We start from the raw sequence: 19,726 nt of genomic DNA on the forward strand, positions 1-19,726 counted from the left end.
GTGCTCTTATTCTCAAAAGTATCATAACTAAGGCAATCTTTAACAGTTGAACTTTTGACATTTTGAAAGTATTCTTCCTCAATATCAGTTCTATTACAGGGTCAAAGGCTAACTATCACAGAAATCAAACATTGAGTGATTTATTAAGTGATGATAGATCATCATCTTGGACTTGTGAAGAATCATTCTTTTAAGCTTTAAATTATCAAAATTCAAACCACGACTTATATTGCATATGTGTAAAGAGTTCTAGATGTTTCATTGAATGCAGTTGTATGATTTGATTATGCAAGCAATCCAGAATAAGCTTTTTTTCCCCCTTAGGAAAAGCATTTAATGTTTAAAATTGAAATGTTTGAAAATCTGACTTAAAGTAACTACTATGATATTTGAACCTTTATTCACTGTCTTCCTGCAAATATGACATGTTGAAAGCTATGTGAGAACAAGAGCAATGCCACCTTTGCCTTGGTAATTTGCGGGAAAATTGGCAACCATGCTTATCCAGGGCACTAAGTTCTATTTATCTTTTGTAACTGAAACTTCTAACTCAAAAAAAAAAAAAAAAAAATTGCTATTCCTTGTCAAAGTGGCTTTTATTCAAATAGTTGCTTTTCTCATCCCAGGAACTGAGAAAAGTGGTTATCATAAAATTCATTTTTCTTCTACCTTAGCTCATGAGCTAAGGGAAAAGTGAGAAAGCAATGCTAGGTTGTTTGGATGTGAGCGCAGGCAGAGGGGAACATGAAGGAGTTTACAGCAACAATCGCACAGCTTGCTAGAGTTGGACAAGAATGTAAGAAGCATCTAGTCTGAGATTTCTTCTTGCAGATGAGTCAACTAATAGGGCCACAGAGCTATACAACAGAGGAGCAAAGAATACACAAAACTCTTCGCCTTGGCTCCAAATGGACAACTCCATTTTTTGAAAATTCAGATTCAGAGTCCTGTCTTGCTGAGTCCTTCTTCCAGAACCTGGTCTCTGACTTCCCCAGCTGCCCAACTCCTGACCCCTGCCTCTCAGGGTGTTGGAGCATGGGAAACATAACACAGTAGACTCTGTGTATCTGCAGTTTCTTTATCTGTGGATTCAACTAACAGTCCATCAAAAATATTAAGGGGGAAAAAAACACTTTACTGAACATGTACAGAAATTTTCTTATTCCTATTCCCCAAACATGACAACTATTTACTTTGCATTTACCTTGTATTAGGTATTACAGGTAATCTAGAGACATTTTAAAGTATACGTGAGGCTGTGCAGGTTATGTGCAAATACTATGTCATTTACATAAGGAACTGGAGCACCTGCGGTATCCAAGTGGTTCCTGGAATTAATCCCCTGCAGATACCGAGGAACAACTGTATTGGAGGAGGGCAGGGAATAGCAGGACTCACGAACAGAACAACCCTGGAAAGAAATCCCCCCCCCCACTCCCAGCCCCCCAAAAAGCCGTGGTCTGCTTGGAATTTAAGGCATGGCGGGGTCTTGAACCAACACGTATTTGCTGATATTCCGGCTTGAACATCTCCCCTAAACATCCAAGATTTCTACAGTTAGGTGCGAATGCGACAAATGCCTCCAGTCCCGACGCCCTGAAAACGAGGCCGCGCTCTCCTCGCAGCGTGAACCCAGATGCCCAGCAACTCCGCCTGCCGTCAAGGGACCCGGCTCCGCCCTGCCGCGGGAGCCAGAAACCGGGAAACCGGAGCCGCGTCCCCGCGGCCCGGCGATGACGTCAGCCGCCCCGTCTAGCATCGCGAGACTCCCTTCTCCCTCCCCTGGCTCCCAGCCTCTCAACCGCCCGCGCCTGCTGCCAGGCAGCGGCAGGGATGGCGAGCCGCAGAGCCGGAGCGGTGACGAGAGCAGCGGCTCCGCCATTGGGCGACGAGGACTGAGGGACGGGCCAGCTTGGTGCACAAGGAGAGACCGAGGTGGCCCCGAGAGAGCGAAGGCAATGGAGGCCAACATGCCGAAGCGGAAGGAGCCTGGCAAGTCCCTCCGCATCAAAGTCATCTCCATGGGCAACGCCGAAGTGGGGAAAGTGAGTACCGCGCGCCGGGAGGGGCGGGACCGCCGCGAGCGCGGCGACGTGCTCATTGGCTGGGAGCGCGGCCACTCAACAGCCTGCGGCCCATCCTCTTCCCCGCCCCCGAGCAGGCCCAGTACTCTCGCAGAGGCGGCGGCCCAGCGAGGAAAACTAACGTGACCTTTTTGACCTTTAGGTTGTCCCCTCCTCCACCAACGTCACTTTCCCTAAAGGTATCTGGGATGGCCGCTAACCCCAAAGAGTAAGGAGGCTTAGGTGTTAATGTCGGATCATCTGCCCAGATGCCAGACCAGTATTCTAAGGTGACCTGTCCAGCACCTCAAGGTGCAGAATAAAAGTTCGTGGGAGCCGATGGAACATAATGGGGTGCATGTGAAGATATGGGGTTAGTAAGATGTTGCTTGGCAGCCCGGAACCTACTTCCCCATCATAAGCGAGCATAACCGAACTCACCGATTTTCACGGGGAAGGTGCACTGGGTGGTGAGGATCCTGAGTTGTTTTTAATTTCCGAGCACCAAGTTCATTCTCCCAAAGAGGCCTTAGTTTCACCGCTTTTCTGTCTGCTCCGTCTGCTGAGTGTCAGATATAAACTCACCCTTAGTATAACTACGGAGAGAGAGAAACAGTGGTGACAACGCGCCTTTCCCCAAATGAATTCTGCCCCTCTTCACCCAAATTGTCTCTCCTGGGTAAGTGGAAGCTGTTGGTTAAGAACCAGGGTCATCAAATCAGTGGCGTGGGATTGGAACCTACGTCTCACTTCCCCACTGAAGTGCTCTTTCCATCACTGAATGTTGTCAAAATCAACTGGCAGACTAGGGTCTAAATGCAAAAGAGCTACTACTCATGGGGGTGAAATTTAGGCCAGAGTCCTGCATGCAGGAGATGTTCAGGGAATGTTTATTAGTTTTTTGGTCCGCCCCCCTCCCCCCCCCCGCCCATTTAGCATGATCCTGTACTACTTATATATCTCTGTGTACGTAAGTATTAACAACATTCACTGAAAGTCAGCATTTATTGAATGCTAACCATGTGCCAGATGTAAGGCAGAGAAAAAGCCTCTAGGGTATGTATTAAACTGCCTAAGTGAGCATGTGTCACTTTGGTAATTTTACTCTGCCTAATGGTGCAACATTAGAAGCATCCTAAAATGCCCAAGTGTCACAACATTTATTTAACTAGATAAATAAATTTATTTAACTAGATGCAACTAGACAAGAGAAAGAAAGTATTAATTTGCAATAACAACTGAAATAAAGTGCCTCGGTTTAAACTTAAGAATAGGTAGGACCTACATGAAGAACTTCCAGATTCTACAAAGGGACATAAAATTACTTTGGTAAATGGAAAGATACACTTTTCCCTCAGATAGGAAACTCAATATATAGAGATACTAGTTATTTAAAATAATCTACAAATGTCATTCAATTCCAATTAAATCATCAGTGAAGTTACAGAACATCATAAAAGTTACTAAAGCTCTTATGAAAAATTAAACATGAGAATAACCAAGAAAATTCTGAAAAAAGAGAATAACTCTAACAAATATTTTTAAGTGTTTTAAAGTTGCCAAACTTTTCCTGTTGGCACTGGAAAAGAAATATTGATACATAAGTGGAACAGAATAGAGTCCACAAATAAATTCAAACACATAAGGAAATTCAGTTTATAACACTTACTACATTGTACAATCATGAAAAAGTAGAGACCATTTAATAAACAGTGATGGAATAATTGGCTATTATTTGGGGTGGGATGATTTCTATTGCATTTCTTAAGAATAATTTTAAATGGATTAAAGATTTAGGTATAACTTTAAAATTTTATTATTTTGTCTTAGTTATAAAAGTAGCACATACCTGCTGGGTTTGTGGCTCAGTGATAAAGCGCTTGCCTAGCATGTGTGAGGCACTGTGTTTGATCCTCAGCACCACATATAAATAAATGAATAAAATAAACATCTACCAACATCTTAAAAATATATTTAAAAAGGGAATTAGGAAAATAGAGAAATATAAACAGATAAATAATTTTAAAGTTAAAAAAAAATCAAGACATATCCTAGTAAATAATACTTTGATCAGAGAGCAAATCAAAACAAATGACAAAGTGACTGAAAAGCAATGAAAGCAAGAGACCCCAAATCGAAACCTAAAGAGTAAAATTAAATCAAAAGTCAAAGCGCTACATCGTCTTACTCATTTCTAAGGAAGAGAAAAACTGAGGGAACGAAGGGTCGCAGGACTTTGTAAGTAGGCTAAAACGCACTGAACTGTATGCATTAAAAAGACGGAATTTTATAGTTTGTGAATTAGTGCTCAATTAAAACTAGAAGAACTTAATACCTACGACATCAGAGGGAAAAGACACAAAATTAACTGAAAGAGAATTATTTAGAAAGATTAATGAAAATGAAAAATGCTTTAAAATCTACTTAAAATAGAGAAAGCAAAAAAATGCAAAATACTGGAAAGAAGACATAATCACATATTGGAAGAGATTGAAAGAATGATTAGAGAATACTATATACAATTTTATGTGAATGCATTTGAAAATGTGGAGGAAATGGAGGATTTCCTGGCAAGGTACAAATTACAAAAATCAACAAAGTAGAAAATCCAATCTCTTTTCAGAAGAAATTTAAAAATGAAAGATTTATCATCCAAAAAAGTATCAAGATCAGATGGTTTCATAGATGAGCTTTATTTAAGCTTTAAAAAACATATAACATTAATTATTTAAGTAATTCCAGAGCAAATAAAAAGATAATTAGCACCCAATGTATTATATGAAGTTATAGTAATTTAAATTGCAAAACTTGATATTGTATCACATGCACATAGAAATGCAATATTTCTAAATATCCACAAATAGAATTCACCAATAAATAAAAAATCATTCACTATTGACAAATAAGGTTTATCCCAAGAGTGCAAACATGGTTCAATATCAAGAATTTAATATAATTTGCTACATCAACTAATCAGTATGTATGATACTTTCATACAGTGTATGATACTTTCAGTACTGTAAAAACATTTTATATAACCAGTAGTTGATACTGATAAACAATCCTTAAAAAGAAAAAATTAGAATAAAATGAAACCTTCTTAGATATGATAAAGAATATTTGTTATTAACCACCACAAACACCATGCCAATTAGTCAAATACTGAGGCAATTTCCATTAAATAAATAGGAAAAAAGAATACTTGCTATTATCTTATTATTGAATACTGTTTTAGAGTTTCTAGAGATATAATAAGAAAATGAAATAAGCAGTATAAATATTCAAAGAGAGAGCTGGGGTGTAGCTGAGTGGTAGAGCACTCACTGAGTAGGCACAAGGTCCTGGGCTCATTCCCCAGTACTGGCAGGGGGGATAGATAAATATAAATAAATAATCTTTTGCTGCTTATATTTTATATCTAGACTATTCAAAAGAGCCTGTAACCTGATTTAATTAATTAGAGAGTGTAGTAAGGTGACTAGGTTGCTTTTTTTTTCCCTTCCCTCTGAGGGCCCGGGGATTTGAATCGGGGTCCTTGTGCATGCCAGGCGCGCACTCTCCAACACAAGCTATTTCTTCAGCTCAGGTGACTAGGTCTAAATAAACACATAAAAATAAGTTATCTGGACTGGGGTTGTGACTCAGTGGTAGAGCACTTGCCTAGCACATGTGAGGCACTGGGTTGTGTCCATCTACAACTAAAAATATTTCTTAAAAAAGTTATCCATACTAGCAATTAAATCTGAAAGTGGAAGTAGAAAAATATATTCTGTTTACAATAATAAAACTTATAAAACAGCAAGATATGTAACAAGAAATATACAGTAGTTACATGAAAAACACAAGACCTGAACTATGGGAAACCATGTTCTTTAATGGGAAGACAATATTATAATGCCAGTTCTTCTAAAATCAATATACAAATTTAATGCATTTCCAATTAACATCTTAGCAAGTTTGGAGCTTTCTTTAAAAAAGGGATTCTTTTTAAGGTAGACTTATCCTAAAATTCATATGAAAGAACTAATCAAAATACAAGAAAGAAAAAAATGGGACAAGACAGTAGAAAGAGGGGAATTTCCTAGACAGTTGATATAATATAGTCTAAAGAGAGCATTGCATTGGCATAAGAATGACAAAACAGAGAGCCCAGAAATAGAGGGAAAATGTTAAAAGTGTTATCTTCCCTAAATACAAAAGTAAATTACAGATGAACTTATGGTTCAAATATTTTAAAACAATGAAATTTTCAGAAAATGTGCAAATATGTACAACTTCATAGAAATCTTTACAACCAAGAAAGTAAAGTCAGAAATCATTAAAAAAAAAAAAAAAATGGAAAGAGCAGACACTGTGGTGTGCACCTGTAACCCTAGTGAACTTGGGAGACTGAGGCAGAAAGATTGCAAGTTCAAGGCCAGCCTCAGCAATTTAGTGATGCCCTAAGCATCTTAGTGAGACCTATCTCCAAATTAAAAACAAAAAGGGCTGGGAATGTAGCGTAGTGGTAAAGTACCTCTGGGTTCAACCCCCACTACCAAAAAAAAAAAAAAGAGAGAGATTAAAAGAATGCTTAGAAAATAGTACATAAATTTAGTATAATTTTTATATTTAGTACTATAAATATAATGATATAGTATTAAATATAAATAATATCTATAAAAAGTTAAGACAAATAACATCCCAGGGCATATATTTGTAACTCACATATCAGACAAAAAGTTATATATATATATGATGTCCCCAAACCAGAAAAATTGATAACCCTATAGAAACATAGAAAGGGTATATGAATTGGACAATACCCAGAAGAGAAACTCCAAATATCTAATAAGTACAAGTACATGAAAGATACACAGCTTCATTTGTAGTCAGCAAAATGCACATTAAAGTAACAATGACATTACTTCTCACTAACCAGTTTGGCCGTCATTAAAGGATAATAACATCTATACTGGCAGGGAACCTGTATACTACTATTAGAAATTAACCTTTTAGGGCTGGGGTTGTGGCTCAGTGGTAGAGCACTTGCCTACCATGTGTGAGGCACTGGGTTTGATCCTCAGCACCACATGAAAATAAATAAATAAAGGTATTGTATCCATGTACAACTAAAAATATTTAAAAAAAAATAGAAACCTTTTGAAGAGCAACTGGCAGTAGCTACTAAAATAAAAGATGTGCTCTTCAACCCAGCAGTTCTATCTCTGCAAATCTATTCCATAAAAATTAAAGTGTCCTTTTTAAAGCATATATATACATAAAGCATTTATTATAATATTATAGCAGAGAAAAAGAATGAAAACAAAGTGAATTTTTTAAATACTTGTATATCATGGATTATTATGCAATCATGAAAAAAGTGAGTGGAACCATGTCGGTTAGCATGGAGAGATCACCATAATTTATTCTTAAGACAGAAAAACCAACTCCGGAGTATATGCAGTACTGTATAATGTGGGTATTTTTGACTCCAAGTAGGAGAAACCCAAGGCAAAAATTTACTTATCATAAATGGAAATCTAAAAGTAGGGCAAGCTTCAGAGTTGGTTGCTACACAGTATCTTTAGGAGCCCGGGCCATTTTCATTCCTCCTGCCAACAGCATTGCTAACTTTCTTCCTGCTGATTCCCAGCAGTCAAAAGTGACATCCCACGGCAACTGGGGCAGCTTACTGTGTTTTCATATTCCATGTGAATAACAGTGACTTTTCTTTCCAGAAGTCCTGAGTGGACCAAGGTTTTAAGACCAAGGAGAAAGATTTGAAGGTTTGTTATCTTGGGAAGTAGAATAGAGAAGTTGAGAAGAATTAAAAGACTGGAGGGAGAGTGAAGCGTGTCCATGAAACAGTTTATGTGACAGGTTCCTTCCTGTGTTAAAAAATATGGACACCTGCAATGGTTGACTCTTATGAAATTGTGGATATTTGAATTTTTTTAACCTTAAAAATGGCAATTTTTGATTTAATGATTTAATTTAATGATTTCAACTAACACAAAAAGTGGCTGAGCCAGGTGTGTAGCGCACACCTGTAGTCCCAGCTACTTAGGAAGCTGAGGCAGGAGGATCACTTGAGCCCAGGAGTTTAAGGCCAACCTGGGTGACAGAGAAAGACCTTATCTCAAAACAAAACAAAAAGAAATGTCGGAAAAGGCAGTTAACCAACATGTTTTTGATCATTATCTCAGAATAGTGGGTTTTGAAAGCTTTAAATAATCTTCCTTACACATTCCTTATACATTTCAGTGACTCCAGAGGCTAAAGCAGGAAGATCGCAAGTTCGAGGCCAGCATGAGCAATTTAGTGGGACCCTGTCTCAAAATAAAAAATTAAAAGAGCTGGGATGTAACTTGGTGGTAGAGCACCCCTGGGTTCAATTCCCAGTACCAAGAAAAAAAAAATTTTTTAAAATTAAAAGACAAAGTGTACATTCACAGAGTTATGCAGCCATTACTACAATCAATTGTAGAACATTTTCATCATTCCCTATAAAAATCACATAGCAATTAACAGTCTGTCCCCATTATCCCTGTCTCCCAGGCTGAGGCCATCACTCATGTACATTCAGCTTATATGGGTTTGCCTATTCTGAACTTTCACATAAATGGAATCAAATGCTGTATGGTCCTTTATGACAGGCTTCACTCAGCATAAAGTTGACAAGGCTCATCTGTGTCGTAGCATGTATCAGTACTTCCTATCTCCATATTGCAGAGAAGTATTCTCTTGTGCGGATATAACACAATTTATTTCTCCCTTTGGTTTTTTGTTTTTTTTTTTTACTTTTCAGGTACTATGAATATTGATAATGTGAATGTTCAAGTTTATATTACAAACTTTTATGTGAGAGGGGAAATGTTTTGAATCTTATTCAGATAAAGTGCCATTTTTAGTACATTAAAAAGTAAAATCTTAGGTTTTTATTATATTATCTCATAACATTCTAGAATTCACTTAACACAACTACAATTACTGCTACCTGTTTACAGTACACTGTGGGCTCCTTGCAGGCAGAAGCTTGATCCTGTCTTCACAACCCAGCACCTAACTCCAACATCCAGCACAGGGGCCATAAACTCATTATTTGTCTAATGAGTAAATATATACGTTTTGGTACAGATTAGAAGATTGTTTTTTAATTCTATCAAATCACTGTGTGTTATCACAGCATAAAAGTCTTATTTATGCTTTAATTGTGTTGATTAATACCATATGTTAACATTTGAATTCTGTCACTATTTAGTATCAACATGCAATTTTTGGGAAACTTATTTCAATAAATCAGTTTGCTTACCAATTAATATTAAGTTAGTTTAGTTTTGTATTCATTTAATTTTATCTCTTTCCCCTATATTTATCTAACTCGGCTTATAAGATCCTAAGGAACAGCACCCTGTCTCCTTGTGTTATAGGGAATGGTTATTAATATTATTATAAAAATGTATAACTTTATAAACCATTTAGTTAACTGAGTAGAGTTAAAAGATTTTCTGATCTCTGAAGCTTGTGAATAATTTTTTAAGGCTTTATTTATTTTTGTAGGTTCTAGTGAGAGAAACATTTGAGAAGTACTCGCACACTATATAGTGTTTTAAATAGGTGGATCCCCGGGGCTGGGAACGTGACTCAGCACAGAGCACTTTCCTAGCATGCATGAAGCCCAGAGCTCCATTCCCAGCACTGCAAAAGAAAAAGAGTATAGCTTCTTAGCAGTAGCCCCTTCAAAGAAGTTTTTCCTTCAGTTCACAAGGAGCTTATTAAATACATTGCAAATTAGCCACTTGCAATCAGAAATTGCCCATGCTTTTCTAGTATAATTGATGCTTACTTAAATTCATTTGGTGGTTTTTAAGCCTCCACTCTATGAAAGGCACGAGCTAGTTACTGCAAAAGATAGAAGGAAGTCTAATGCTAATGCTGCCCTCAAGTAGTTCGGTGCCTAGCTGAAGAGGTAGGTAAATAGACACAGCTGAGAAGGTAGCTAACAGTACAAGGCCACGTATGGCTGCTGGCAGATGTGAGAGGCGCACATGTGTGGCATCTGTATTAACAAATGTAAAGAGCAGAGGAGTTAGTTATACGTGTACAAAGAGGAGTTCAATCACCCTGGGTGCTCAGAATCTGATCTGAGCCTTAAAGGAAAGGATGAGGAAGATTTGGGATGAAGGAAAGAAAGCTCATTACAAGTGACTAACAAAAGTCAGGAAGTCAGGTCCTGGGAGTTTTGCAGAAATATAGAGTTTACATGGAAGGGTTTAAACAGAGAAGACAGAATAGAGCCAGATTCTAGAGGACCTTGAATAAAGGACAAGAGAATGCGGAGTCAAACTCTTTTCACAGTAAGAAGCCACTGAAGGTTTTTGAATTAGAGAAGTGAAATGGTGTCAGTCGTGTGCGGTATTGACTGAAGTTGGGAGGGAAAGGAGGCAGAGAGACCAGTAACGAATTTCCTATAGTTGTCTACTGGCACATGATGTGGACCAAAACCAAAGTGTTACCAAGGGGAATTGGAATGAAAAGCAAGATGGAAGATCCATTCAAAAGATTAAGAAAGGCCAGAATCAAATCTGACTTTAATGTTTTGATTCTTTGTGACTGGGAGAATAGGGGCATTATTAAAACAGAACTAAGATGTCAGCAGGATGAGCTGCTTTCATGTGAGCATGCTGAATTTGGGACACATTGAATTTGAAGTAACAGCAGGACATCTAAGTAGAAACCAGTTTTATAGAAATTGGAGTTATGGATCTGGTCTTGAGAGGGAAGTTGAGGCAAGACATAGATATTTTGGTGGTGTTGAAGTATAAGAATTGAAAAGATCTTCAAAAGAAAAGAACATAAGGATTGAGAACAAAACTGAAAACATACCCATATTTAGTAATAAGACAAGAATTTAAAAATAAATTTTCTTTAAAATCTTTGATTTTGGCATATTTCAGGTATCATTTTGACTTTTGAAAACACTTTTTCATAGTGGCGAATAAAGAAACTATAATGAAGAAATGTGCTTACTTTGTATTTTGCCAGTGTATATTTACAACGTGTGTATATATATGTATATATATATATATATTTTTTTTTTCCCCTTTTTAGAGCTGTATTATAAAGCGATACTGTGAGAAAAGATTTGTGTCTAAATACCTTGCAACTATTGGAATTGACTATGGAGTTACCAAGTAAGTACATTGTTTCCCTGGGCTTGTCATTTACACAGAAATTTGGAACTCTTCCTAAAACGGTCTCTATTTGCATGAACACACTTGCAGTAGAGGCGTTGAAGATACATGGGGAAAGAGAGCACTAAGATCTTTACAGCCACGTAGCAATCACATCATTCCTTCATCCAGCCACCATGCGGAGCACACTGCTTCCCACAGCCTGGCAGCAGGGGGAGGGGACAGTGACCAGCAAGTCAATGCAGAGCCCAACTGGCCGGTGGGGCTTTTCAGTACACCTGTCTCTACATAAGCAGGTCCTATCAGCCAGTGTGTTTCCAAGAGTTTTGAAGTATTCTAAATATTATGTGGAAAATGATGTGCAAGTGAGGATTTATTTGGAGGTAAATCAAGAGCGGGCTGAGCTTGAGGAGAAAGGCTTATGTTAGCAGGAGTCACAGTGCCCAAGAACAGAATGGGGCAGACAGCACAGGTCCTCAGTGCCAGGTGTCCCTTCACGCACTTCCTCTCCACCTGTCTCAAGTGCGGTCCTCGTGCTTTCCTGCCTCCGTGGCATTACTATACTGTCCCCTCATCTCTCCACCTGCTAATTTCTTCTAAGTTTAAAAGGTCCCTGTTACCAGGTGTGGTGGCACTTACCTGTAATCCCAGCAACTCGGGAGTGTGAGGCAGGAGGATGGTGAGTTCAAAGCCAGCCTCAGCGAAAACGTGCGGCACTGAGCAACTTAGTGCAACCCTATCTGTAAATAAAATACAAAATAGGGCTGGGGATGTGGTCAGTGGTTGAGTGAGTTCAATTCCTGGTACCAAAAAAAAAGGCCCCTGTTCCCATGAGGCCTCTGAACACTCCTTTATCAGTCAGGATCTTTTTACAAATGACAGACATCTTAAAGTTCTCTGTACTATTTATGGTACTTGCCATAGAGTGCCTTGTGTTATTATTATCTGTACATTTTTAAAGCCTCCTGCTAAATTATAAATGCCCTGAGGAAGGGGCTCTTAGTGCAAGTTTTCTCCAAGTGCCTGGTGCAGTGTTTATGCCTAGTAGGTGCTCAGTGTTTATTGTAGGTAAAGGATGCATCTAAAGGGAAAATTGGCCAGATTAGAATATGAAGGCAATGTTCAAGAAGGTAGACAAAGAAAACAGTGAGGTATCTGTAGAGCAGAATGTCGATTATGTGAATGAGAGTCAAGTTTGTGTGTGTAATTACACAACTTCATGTCTGTAATTACAGTGGCTCAAATAAAACTCAATTACAGTGGTAAAGTACAACTCAAGAGCTCTGTAAGGTTGTTGTATCACTGTTTTTCAACTGGAAGCAGAGAGGGTATTTCTGCAAGTTTTCTTTAAAGAATGAAAGTCATAGTGCTTAGTTATGAAATGTATGAAGCTTTTCATTGGAAATCCACATTTTTTTTCCTAGTTTACCTTTTCCCTTCCCTACTTCAGGGCACAGGATTTCATCAGTGATATAAGATACCCTATTTAAGGCAGCTTTGTTTTGATTTTTGCTGAGGGCCTTGCTAAGTTTTTGAGGCTGGCTTTGAACTTGTGATGTTCCTGCCTCAGCCTTCCAAGCTACTGGGATTACAGGCGTGTGCTACCATGCCTGGCTGGCAGCTTTGTTTTGAATCCACATAAATTACTAGTTTATTTATTATGGAAATTACCATATTATGCCAGAGAACTGTGGTTTATTTGACAAACTTCTGTTTTTTGCTGAATTTTATTTTTTGGAAAAGATGGTTGTCCATGATGAGTCAGACAGATACAATCGATGGAAACCAACTCAAGCAAAACCTGAAAGAAAAGGATGTTAATCAGTTCACAAATTCCAATTATAAAGATGACACAGTGAGACCTCAGGGGTGGCTGGAACCGGAGACAAAATGTAGACAGATCATTTTACTACATCTTTCTCTCTCTGTTGCTTTAGTCTTTTAAGTAGGCTTCTTCTACACAGCTGCCAGCAGCTCTCAAGCTCACATATTTAACTTTACTTCTAGAGAACAACTAAAATTAATTCCCAAGTTTAAAAATTCCAGGAAGAGGGCTGTTGATGTAGCTTAGTGGTGGAGCGCTTACCTAGCATGCACGACACCTAGCGTGTTACTGAAAAGACATGATGACTCCCTGGGTTCTGTCCCCAGTACCATGGGGGGAAAAGACTCAGAGAAGGATTTGATTGGCCCAGGTGGGGCAGGTACTTTCCCCCAGCTCAGTGGAAGAGCATCTTAGCTGTGGTCAGCAGAGTGGAAGCCGTTAAGAAGATGGCAGAGCCCATAGGCACCACAACTGGGAGAAGAAAGCCAGATGCTGTAGATAATCCATTCCTTTCCAGTTTTCAGTTTTGAAGCTTAAAGTTTGATGTACTTAAGATTTATTTGTAGCCTTTGGTGAAAGAGCAGATTCCTGGGGCCACCGCTAAGATTCTGATTCACTGGGTCTGAGGTTGGATGCAGAAATCTGCATTTTTAACACACGCTCCCCGCCACCATAATTTTGAAACAGGTGTTCTTCAGACTACACTGAGGCAAGCAAGCACTGCCTTGAGATAATAAATCACCATTTTTCTAAAGTGATTTCCTCCTTCTGGCTTCCAAATTAAGTTGACCTCTTTGGGGTTTCAGTGTATAAAAACTTTTTTGTTACTTCTTGACTTTATAGGTTATATCCCAGTAACAATTTTTAAAATGTGAACTATTCCAGATCTTCCCCAGATGCTGTAAGTTCTACTACTGTTTTGCATTCTGCCTCTGAACTACTTCCCCAGCCCTATTATTATTTTCTTCCCTCGTGTTCTCTTTTGCAAGATGGATCCTGATTTCACAGATGTTAAAGTGAAAACAGATAGGCACCTTAGAACTGATGAAAAGCTATGAGAATTCAGGAGTGAAGAATCCACGATAAGACGTTTAATGACTAGTTTGATTTAGATATACAGGTAATATAAAATATGAAACAACTGTGGATTATGGTTTCAGAACAGAAAGTGAACACTGTAAACTTGGACTAGGGAAAAATAATAAACTCGGAGGTAGTGTAGAGACAATGAAAGTAAGTGCTGAGGACCCCGTGTTCCCTAGCAGTTTTGTCAAAATTCTAACCCTGAAATGTGTTACTTTACTGGGGTGGAAGACATCTTTTTCTAAGATGTCTGGCTGGAGTAGAGTGGAAATGACTCTAATCTGTTTATTTACTGTTGTTAATCTCTATTCTTAGCTTAGGAAATTTTGTGTCAAAACATTTATGTTTAAAGTTCAGTAATTACTTTCAGTTCATTTAAGTTTCTTTTGTTTATGTTAATTCAATTAAAAATAAATTTTATACTATTTTATAATAGCATAATTTCATTTTTTATGCCTTTATTTATTTATTCATTGTATGTGGTGCTGAGGATGGAACCCAGTACCTCACATGTGCTAGGCAAGTGCTCTACCGTTGAGCTATAACCCCAGCCCCACATAATTTCATTTTTATAAGGGTATTTATGTTTATCAATCTTATCTGTGCACAAAAAGAAGTCCAGGTTGTTATATGTGAAGGTTATTCTGGGTGATAGGGTTTGCAATGACTTTTAATGTTTATCTTTGAATTTTTCATATATATCCATTCATGATTTTCCAATAGTGGTTTTTCTTTAAAAAAGACTAGAATTAAAAAAAAGACTAGAATATACTATGATGTTAACTAATTAATTCTATTTTGAATGTTTATTGTTTCCCATTTTATTCTTTGTTTTCAAATTTGTTTCTGAAAACAAATGAACTATTGCTCTTGCTCAAATGAAGACCACACAAAAATTAAAGACATCATTATTCTTTGCAACTCTGCTGCATGTCAACCAAGTAAGATGTCTCTTGCTAAGTGAAATAAAACTCCTTGTTTTCCTTCATCTTGGTCCCACTTTTCCCAAATTGATTTTTTTTTTTTAAGAGTGAAGGGAGGGCTGGGGGTACAGCTCAGTTGGTAGAGTGCCTGCCTCCCAAGCACAAGGCCCTGGGTTCCATCCCCAGCACGCAGGAAAAAACAAAAAGAGTGAAGGAGTGGGATTTATTCAAGTGTGAACAGAAACAGAACTCCTGCAGGAGAAAGAGGGGGCTGGCCCCAAACGGATTTTTGTTAAAACCACAGCAGTAGCCAATATTTGTTGGTTCAGGGCTGTGTCTTGAGGTGAAGGTGAAAGTGTGGGTATTTGCTCCAGGTGGACTCAGGAGGCAGGATCATCTGCCAGGTTCCTGGCTCCTGTTATAAAAATGATCTAGAATTAGGAAGGGGTCAAAGAAAACCTCTTTCAAATTTTGCACAGATATTCTTTTGAAATTTACAAATGATATAAATGATACTAATGTGAATGCAGAAACCGTGACCTTCTTTGGAATTGTTTCATTTGATCATTTTAGAGTACAAGTTAGAGACAGAGAGATCAAAGTCAACATCTTTGATATGGCTGGACATCCCTTCTTCTATGAGGTAAGAAAGCCTTTTTGAGAGCACTATCCAGTATTGTCAGTAGGCTTGGGGAAAGATCCTGAATTATTTAAAACAACCAATATTTGAATTGTATATAATACTGGATAAATTTTGCTTATACTTGTGGCCTGATCCTTTTACCTGTTGATTTTTTATGCTATGCTCTTAAATAGGGGGAGGAAATTTCATTGCTAATGCTTCAGACATTTAGATAACTAAGACATTTCAACCTCAAAGGACTTTTGCTTTTTACTTTATACCTAAATCCAGAATGTGAGAGTGTTAATGACATTCACAATGGGACTTCGTGACTGCGATGTCACTTCTCTCACAGTGGGCTCTAGGTGGTCTCCGTATCTCCTAGTCATTGCATTTTCCCCCAGAAGAACCCCACTTGGTTCACTTTCATCTGTGTGTCAGTCCCAAGAGGCCCCAAGGGAGCTTCCTGGCCGTTCCCTTTTGGCGGGCCATTTCATTATCCTAAGGAGGCTCTTTGCTCTTGTCTGGTTCAGCCATTTCACTTCTGCTCTTCTCTTTATTCTTTCTTTTCTTCTGCTCGCTTCGGTTTTACTTTGCTCTTTTTGTTCTGGGTTCTTAGGGGAGAAAGATGACTGATTTGAGACTTTCTTCTTTTCTTTATGTGCCTACAGATTGCCCTCTCAGCACCACCTTAACCGTGTCCACAAATTTTGAGATATTGTATTTTCATTTTCATTTAATTTGTTGGTTCTTTGTGTTTATTCTGTTTGGGGTTTTCAAAGCTTCTTGAGCCTGTAGGTTTGTCTTTTGCCACATTTAGAACATTCTCAGCCACTTTCCTTCTATTTAAAAATTGTTTTTGAGGCAGGCATGATGGTGCAGGCATGCTTGTGTTCCCAGGCATGGAGGTGGAGCAGGAGGATCACAAGTTCAAGGCCGGCCCCGACAATTTACCAAGACCCTGTCTCAAAATAAAAAATCAAAAGGACTGGGGATGTGACCCAATGGTAGAGCACCCATAGGTTTAATCCCCAGCATGAAAAAAAAATTATTTTTTGAGATGGGGGTCTCACTCTGTGCCTGAAACCCTCCTGCCTCAACTTCCTGCAAGCTGGAATCATAGCCCCCACACCGGCCTGGCCATTCTTTCTTTGAGTATTATGTAGCCTCCTGCTTCTCTTCTCCTCCCTGAATTCTGATCTTTTGTTTTAGTCCATCAGGTTCCTGAGGTGCTGTTCATTTTTTGGCTTTTTTAACTTTTTTTCTCTCCGATATTCAGATTTGGTAATTTTTATTATTTCACCTCATTATTATTATTCCTTGTCCCTGCCTATCAGCTGTTAAGCCCAATCTCTCTTTTTTTTTTTTTTTTTCTAACATTTATTTGTCAGTGGATCTTTAATTTACTTATATGTGATGCTGAGTATCGCTCACACATGCCAGGCAAGTGCTCTACTGCTGAGCTACAACTCCAGCCCCAAGCCCAATCTCTAAGCTTTTTACTTACATTAATTTTTTGTTTTAAAATTTCCACTTAGTCTTTCCTGGGGTGATGGGTGGAAGACAGTTTCCTTCCAAGGCATTTGGCTGAAGTAGAGTAGTAAAGTCTTTTTATCTTGCCAAACTGCCACTTTCCTGGTCCTTTGGTCAGAGAGATCAGGTTTCTGACTGGGCTTTTATTTATCTGTACCTCTTAGCATTTTCAAGTGGTACTTCTGTTCAAAGACTTAGGTATATGAGGCAAAAGAAAACCCAGAAAATCTTCCACCACATAATTCTTTGGGTCCCAAGGCCTCTAGCTTGTCTGCTGCCTTCTCTCTATCTTTCAGAGGTTTTTAAATATATGCTTTGTATATAATGTCCATTTTACCTGTACTTAGCAGGGAATAGAGAAATATATGTCTACTCCATTTTGCAAGAGGAAACAGAATTTTTAATGGTTGTGTAATCTTCCAATTTGTGAATATTGCCAAATGTTGAGGTAAAATTACTTCCTCTTAGGTGTAAAGACTCACAACAGATTATGTCAATTACACAGGTATAGAGCTCTCATTGACCGTAGTTTGACAAAGATTCTAATTGTCAGAACAAGAACGCTAATGTATAATCTTAGATTACACCAAAGTCATGTCAATGGAGAGTTAGAAAATGCCTAAGAAGTACTGTAGTTTGTACTCCTGCCCATTGTAGGATTTGTTTTGTTTTGTCTTGTTTCTGGTATTCCTGATCAGTGGCCACCATTTAGTCACAGATACCTGTATGCCAGTTTCCATGCTGAGTACTGGAGACACACAGTCCCTTGTCCTCATGGAATGTAAATATGTTAGAGAAGACACTTGTTAAACAAATGACAGAGTGCTCGGGAGCACTGAAAACCTGGACTGAACTCGTTCTGGCGGTCAGAAAGTTCTGCTGAAGGACACCACATTTAAACCAAGAGCTGGTGGATGCTTAAGTTGTATAGGTGGACGTTTTGGGGACAGTATAATACCCAGCCCAGTTTTGAGTAGTGCAGGTGGTTTGGAGAGTGAATATCTCTATTTTCAGAGTCTTAGCGCTTTGTGATCTAATCCTACACAGAGTTAAAAACCCTAGATCGGCAGTTTATCCTTGACTCACCGTGATCCTGACCTTTCTTTGAAGAAATGTAGACTAAATCTATAGTTCTACAACAGAGCCTTTCCTAATATTTGTGAGTCTGTTCCTCGTCAGGTAAAATATTTTTATTCCTGCCACAGCTAGATCGATCAGCATTCCTAGTGAGCATCCCTTGCAGATGATCCCTTGTTAGCTGATGTGGAACTGAGAACTAAGATAACATTCCAGATATTTTCTAACTAGTGAAACACTGTTTTTGTTACTTTCCATCATTATACACTAGGCTCTTACTAATATAACCTGAAATTGCAATATTTTTCCTAGCAGCTTATAAAAATAGAATTACAATTAATAGAAACTCCCTTATATAACCAGTTCTGAAATACCTTTTCACCAAAATAGCCATAATCTCCAATTTTTTGACCAATAGTTGCTGTCACTCAGATCCTCCTTTTAGATAAGCAGTCATTTTCTTTCTAAATCCCAAGCTGAACAAAGTATACCCTTGCTCAGCACACACCTAGTGAAGTACCACAGCAATGCCCACGGTTCCTGGCTTCCTCAAATCCTTGCTGCCTGTCCTCCATGGAAGGCACCAGTCCTCTTGACAGGTTTCCCAAAGTGCCTGCTTAGATAGGACAATCTGCTTAATGTGTGAGATAGCCACCTCAGAGAAAAGTCAGAGGGAGGGCTGTAGGGCATGGTGGGCCTGCCTCTTACCACCAGCAGTGCTTCCACTGAGCCCACACTGAGGTCTGGTTATAGGGTATCTCAAGAGCATTCTGAGGCCTCAGTGATACTAGACCAACAGCTTTCTCAGGCCTACCAGCCAGTTTGCCATCTCTGCTTTTAAGAACAAATTCCTATTCCCTTAGAATCCTATTTAAACTTTGGATATAGTGAGTCTGCCAGGAATAACAGTACGAGCTATTTTGGGAGACTAGAATAACAGAACTGTATGGGACCATTGAGACATCTGCTTTGATCTTTTCATTTTACAGATGAAGAAACTAAGGCGAAGATAATAAAACTTAAGACTATGTAGGTGGCTTGCTGCTGAGCTCAGACTTGAACTTGAGTCCCTCAAAACAGAAATCCATTGCACTTGCTTCAGTCTATTTTTACACACACACCTTTCTCTGGAGAACATGACCTGCATTTGAAATTTTTTCTTTTTCCCTTTGGCTTCTATCTTTGTTCTCTACTGAGGCACATCCAGCCATTCAATTAAAATAGTATTTCAAACACATATCCAGTAGGCTCTGTGGGTGACCCAAGGATGGATGCCTTAGGATGCAAGCCTTCCAATTGCTACAGCGTAGTGGGGAAGACAGCCAGATGAGCTACCATCTGTGAAAATGGCAGAAAGCGAATGGTACACTGTTAGAAGTACAAATAGCTGTGGTATTCCAGGGGACATAGAGAGGAGGGGCAGG

The 19,726-nt window shown here is 38.6% G+C and overlaps 1 protein-coding gene across 3 annotated transcripts in view; it reads left to right on the plus strand.

Moving 5' to 3' along the window:
- The first annotated feature begins 1,527 nt into the window (after positions 1-1,527).
- DNAJC27 (DnaJ heat shock protein family (Hsp40) member C27) overlaps positions 1,528-19,726 on the plus strand; it is a 35,113-nt gene continuing 16,914 nt past the window's right edge. Inside the window, exons 1-3 of one of the 3 annotated variants that reach the window (XM_079110914.1) lie at positions 1,528-2,045; positions 11,157-11,239; positions 15,644-15,713. In XM_079110914.1, coding sequence (XP_078967040.1) covers positions 1,734-2,045; positions 11,157-11,239; positions 15,644-15,713 — 465 coding nt within the window. In that variant the 5' untranslated portion in view covers positions 1,528-1,733. The remainder of the gene's footprint in view (positions 2,046-11,156; positions 11,240-15,643; positions 15,714-19,726) is intronic. The other 2 variants (XM_079110915.1, XM_079110916.1) reach the window with 2 other exon arrangements.

This window comes from Sciurus vulgaris (assembly GCF_902686455.1).
Source record: "Sciurus vulgaris genome assembly, chromosome: 14".
Taxonomy (NCBI): domain Eukaryota; kingdom Metazoa; phylum Chordata; class Mammalia; order Rodentia; family Sciuridae; genus Sciurus; species Sciurus vulgaris.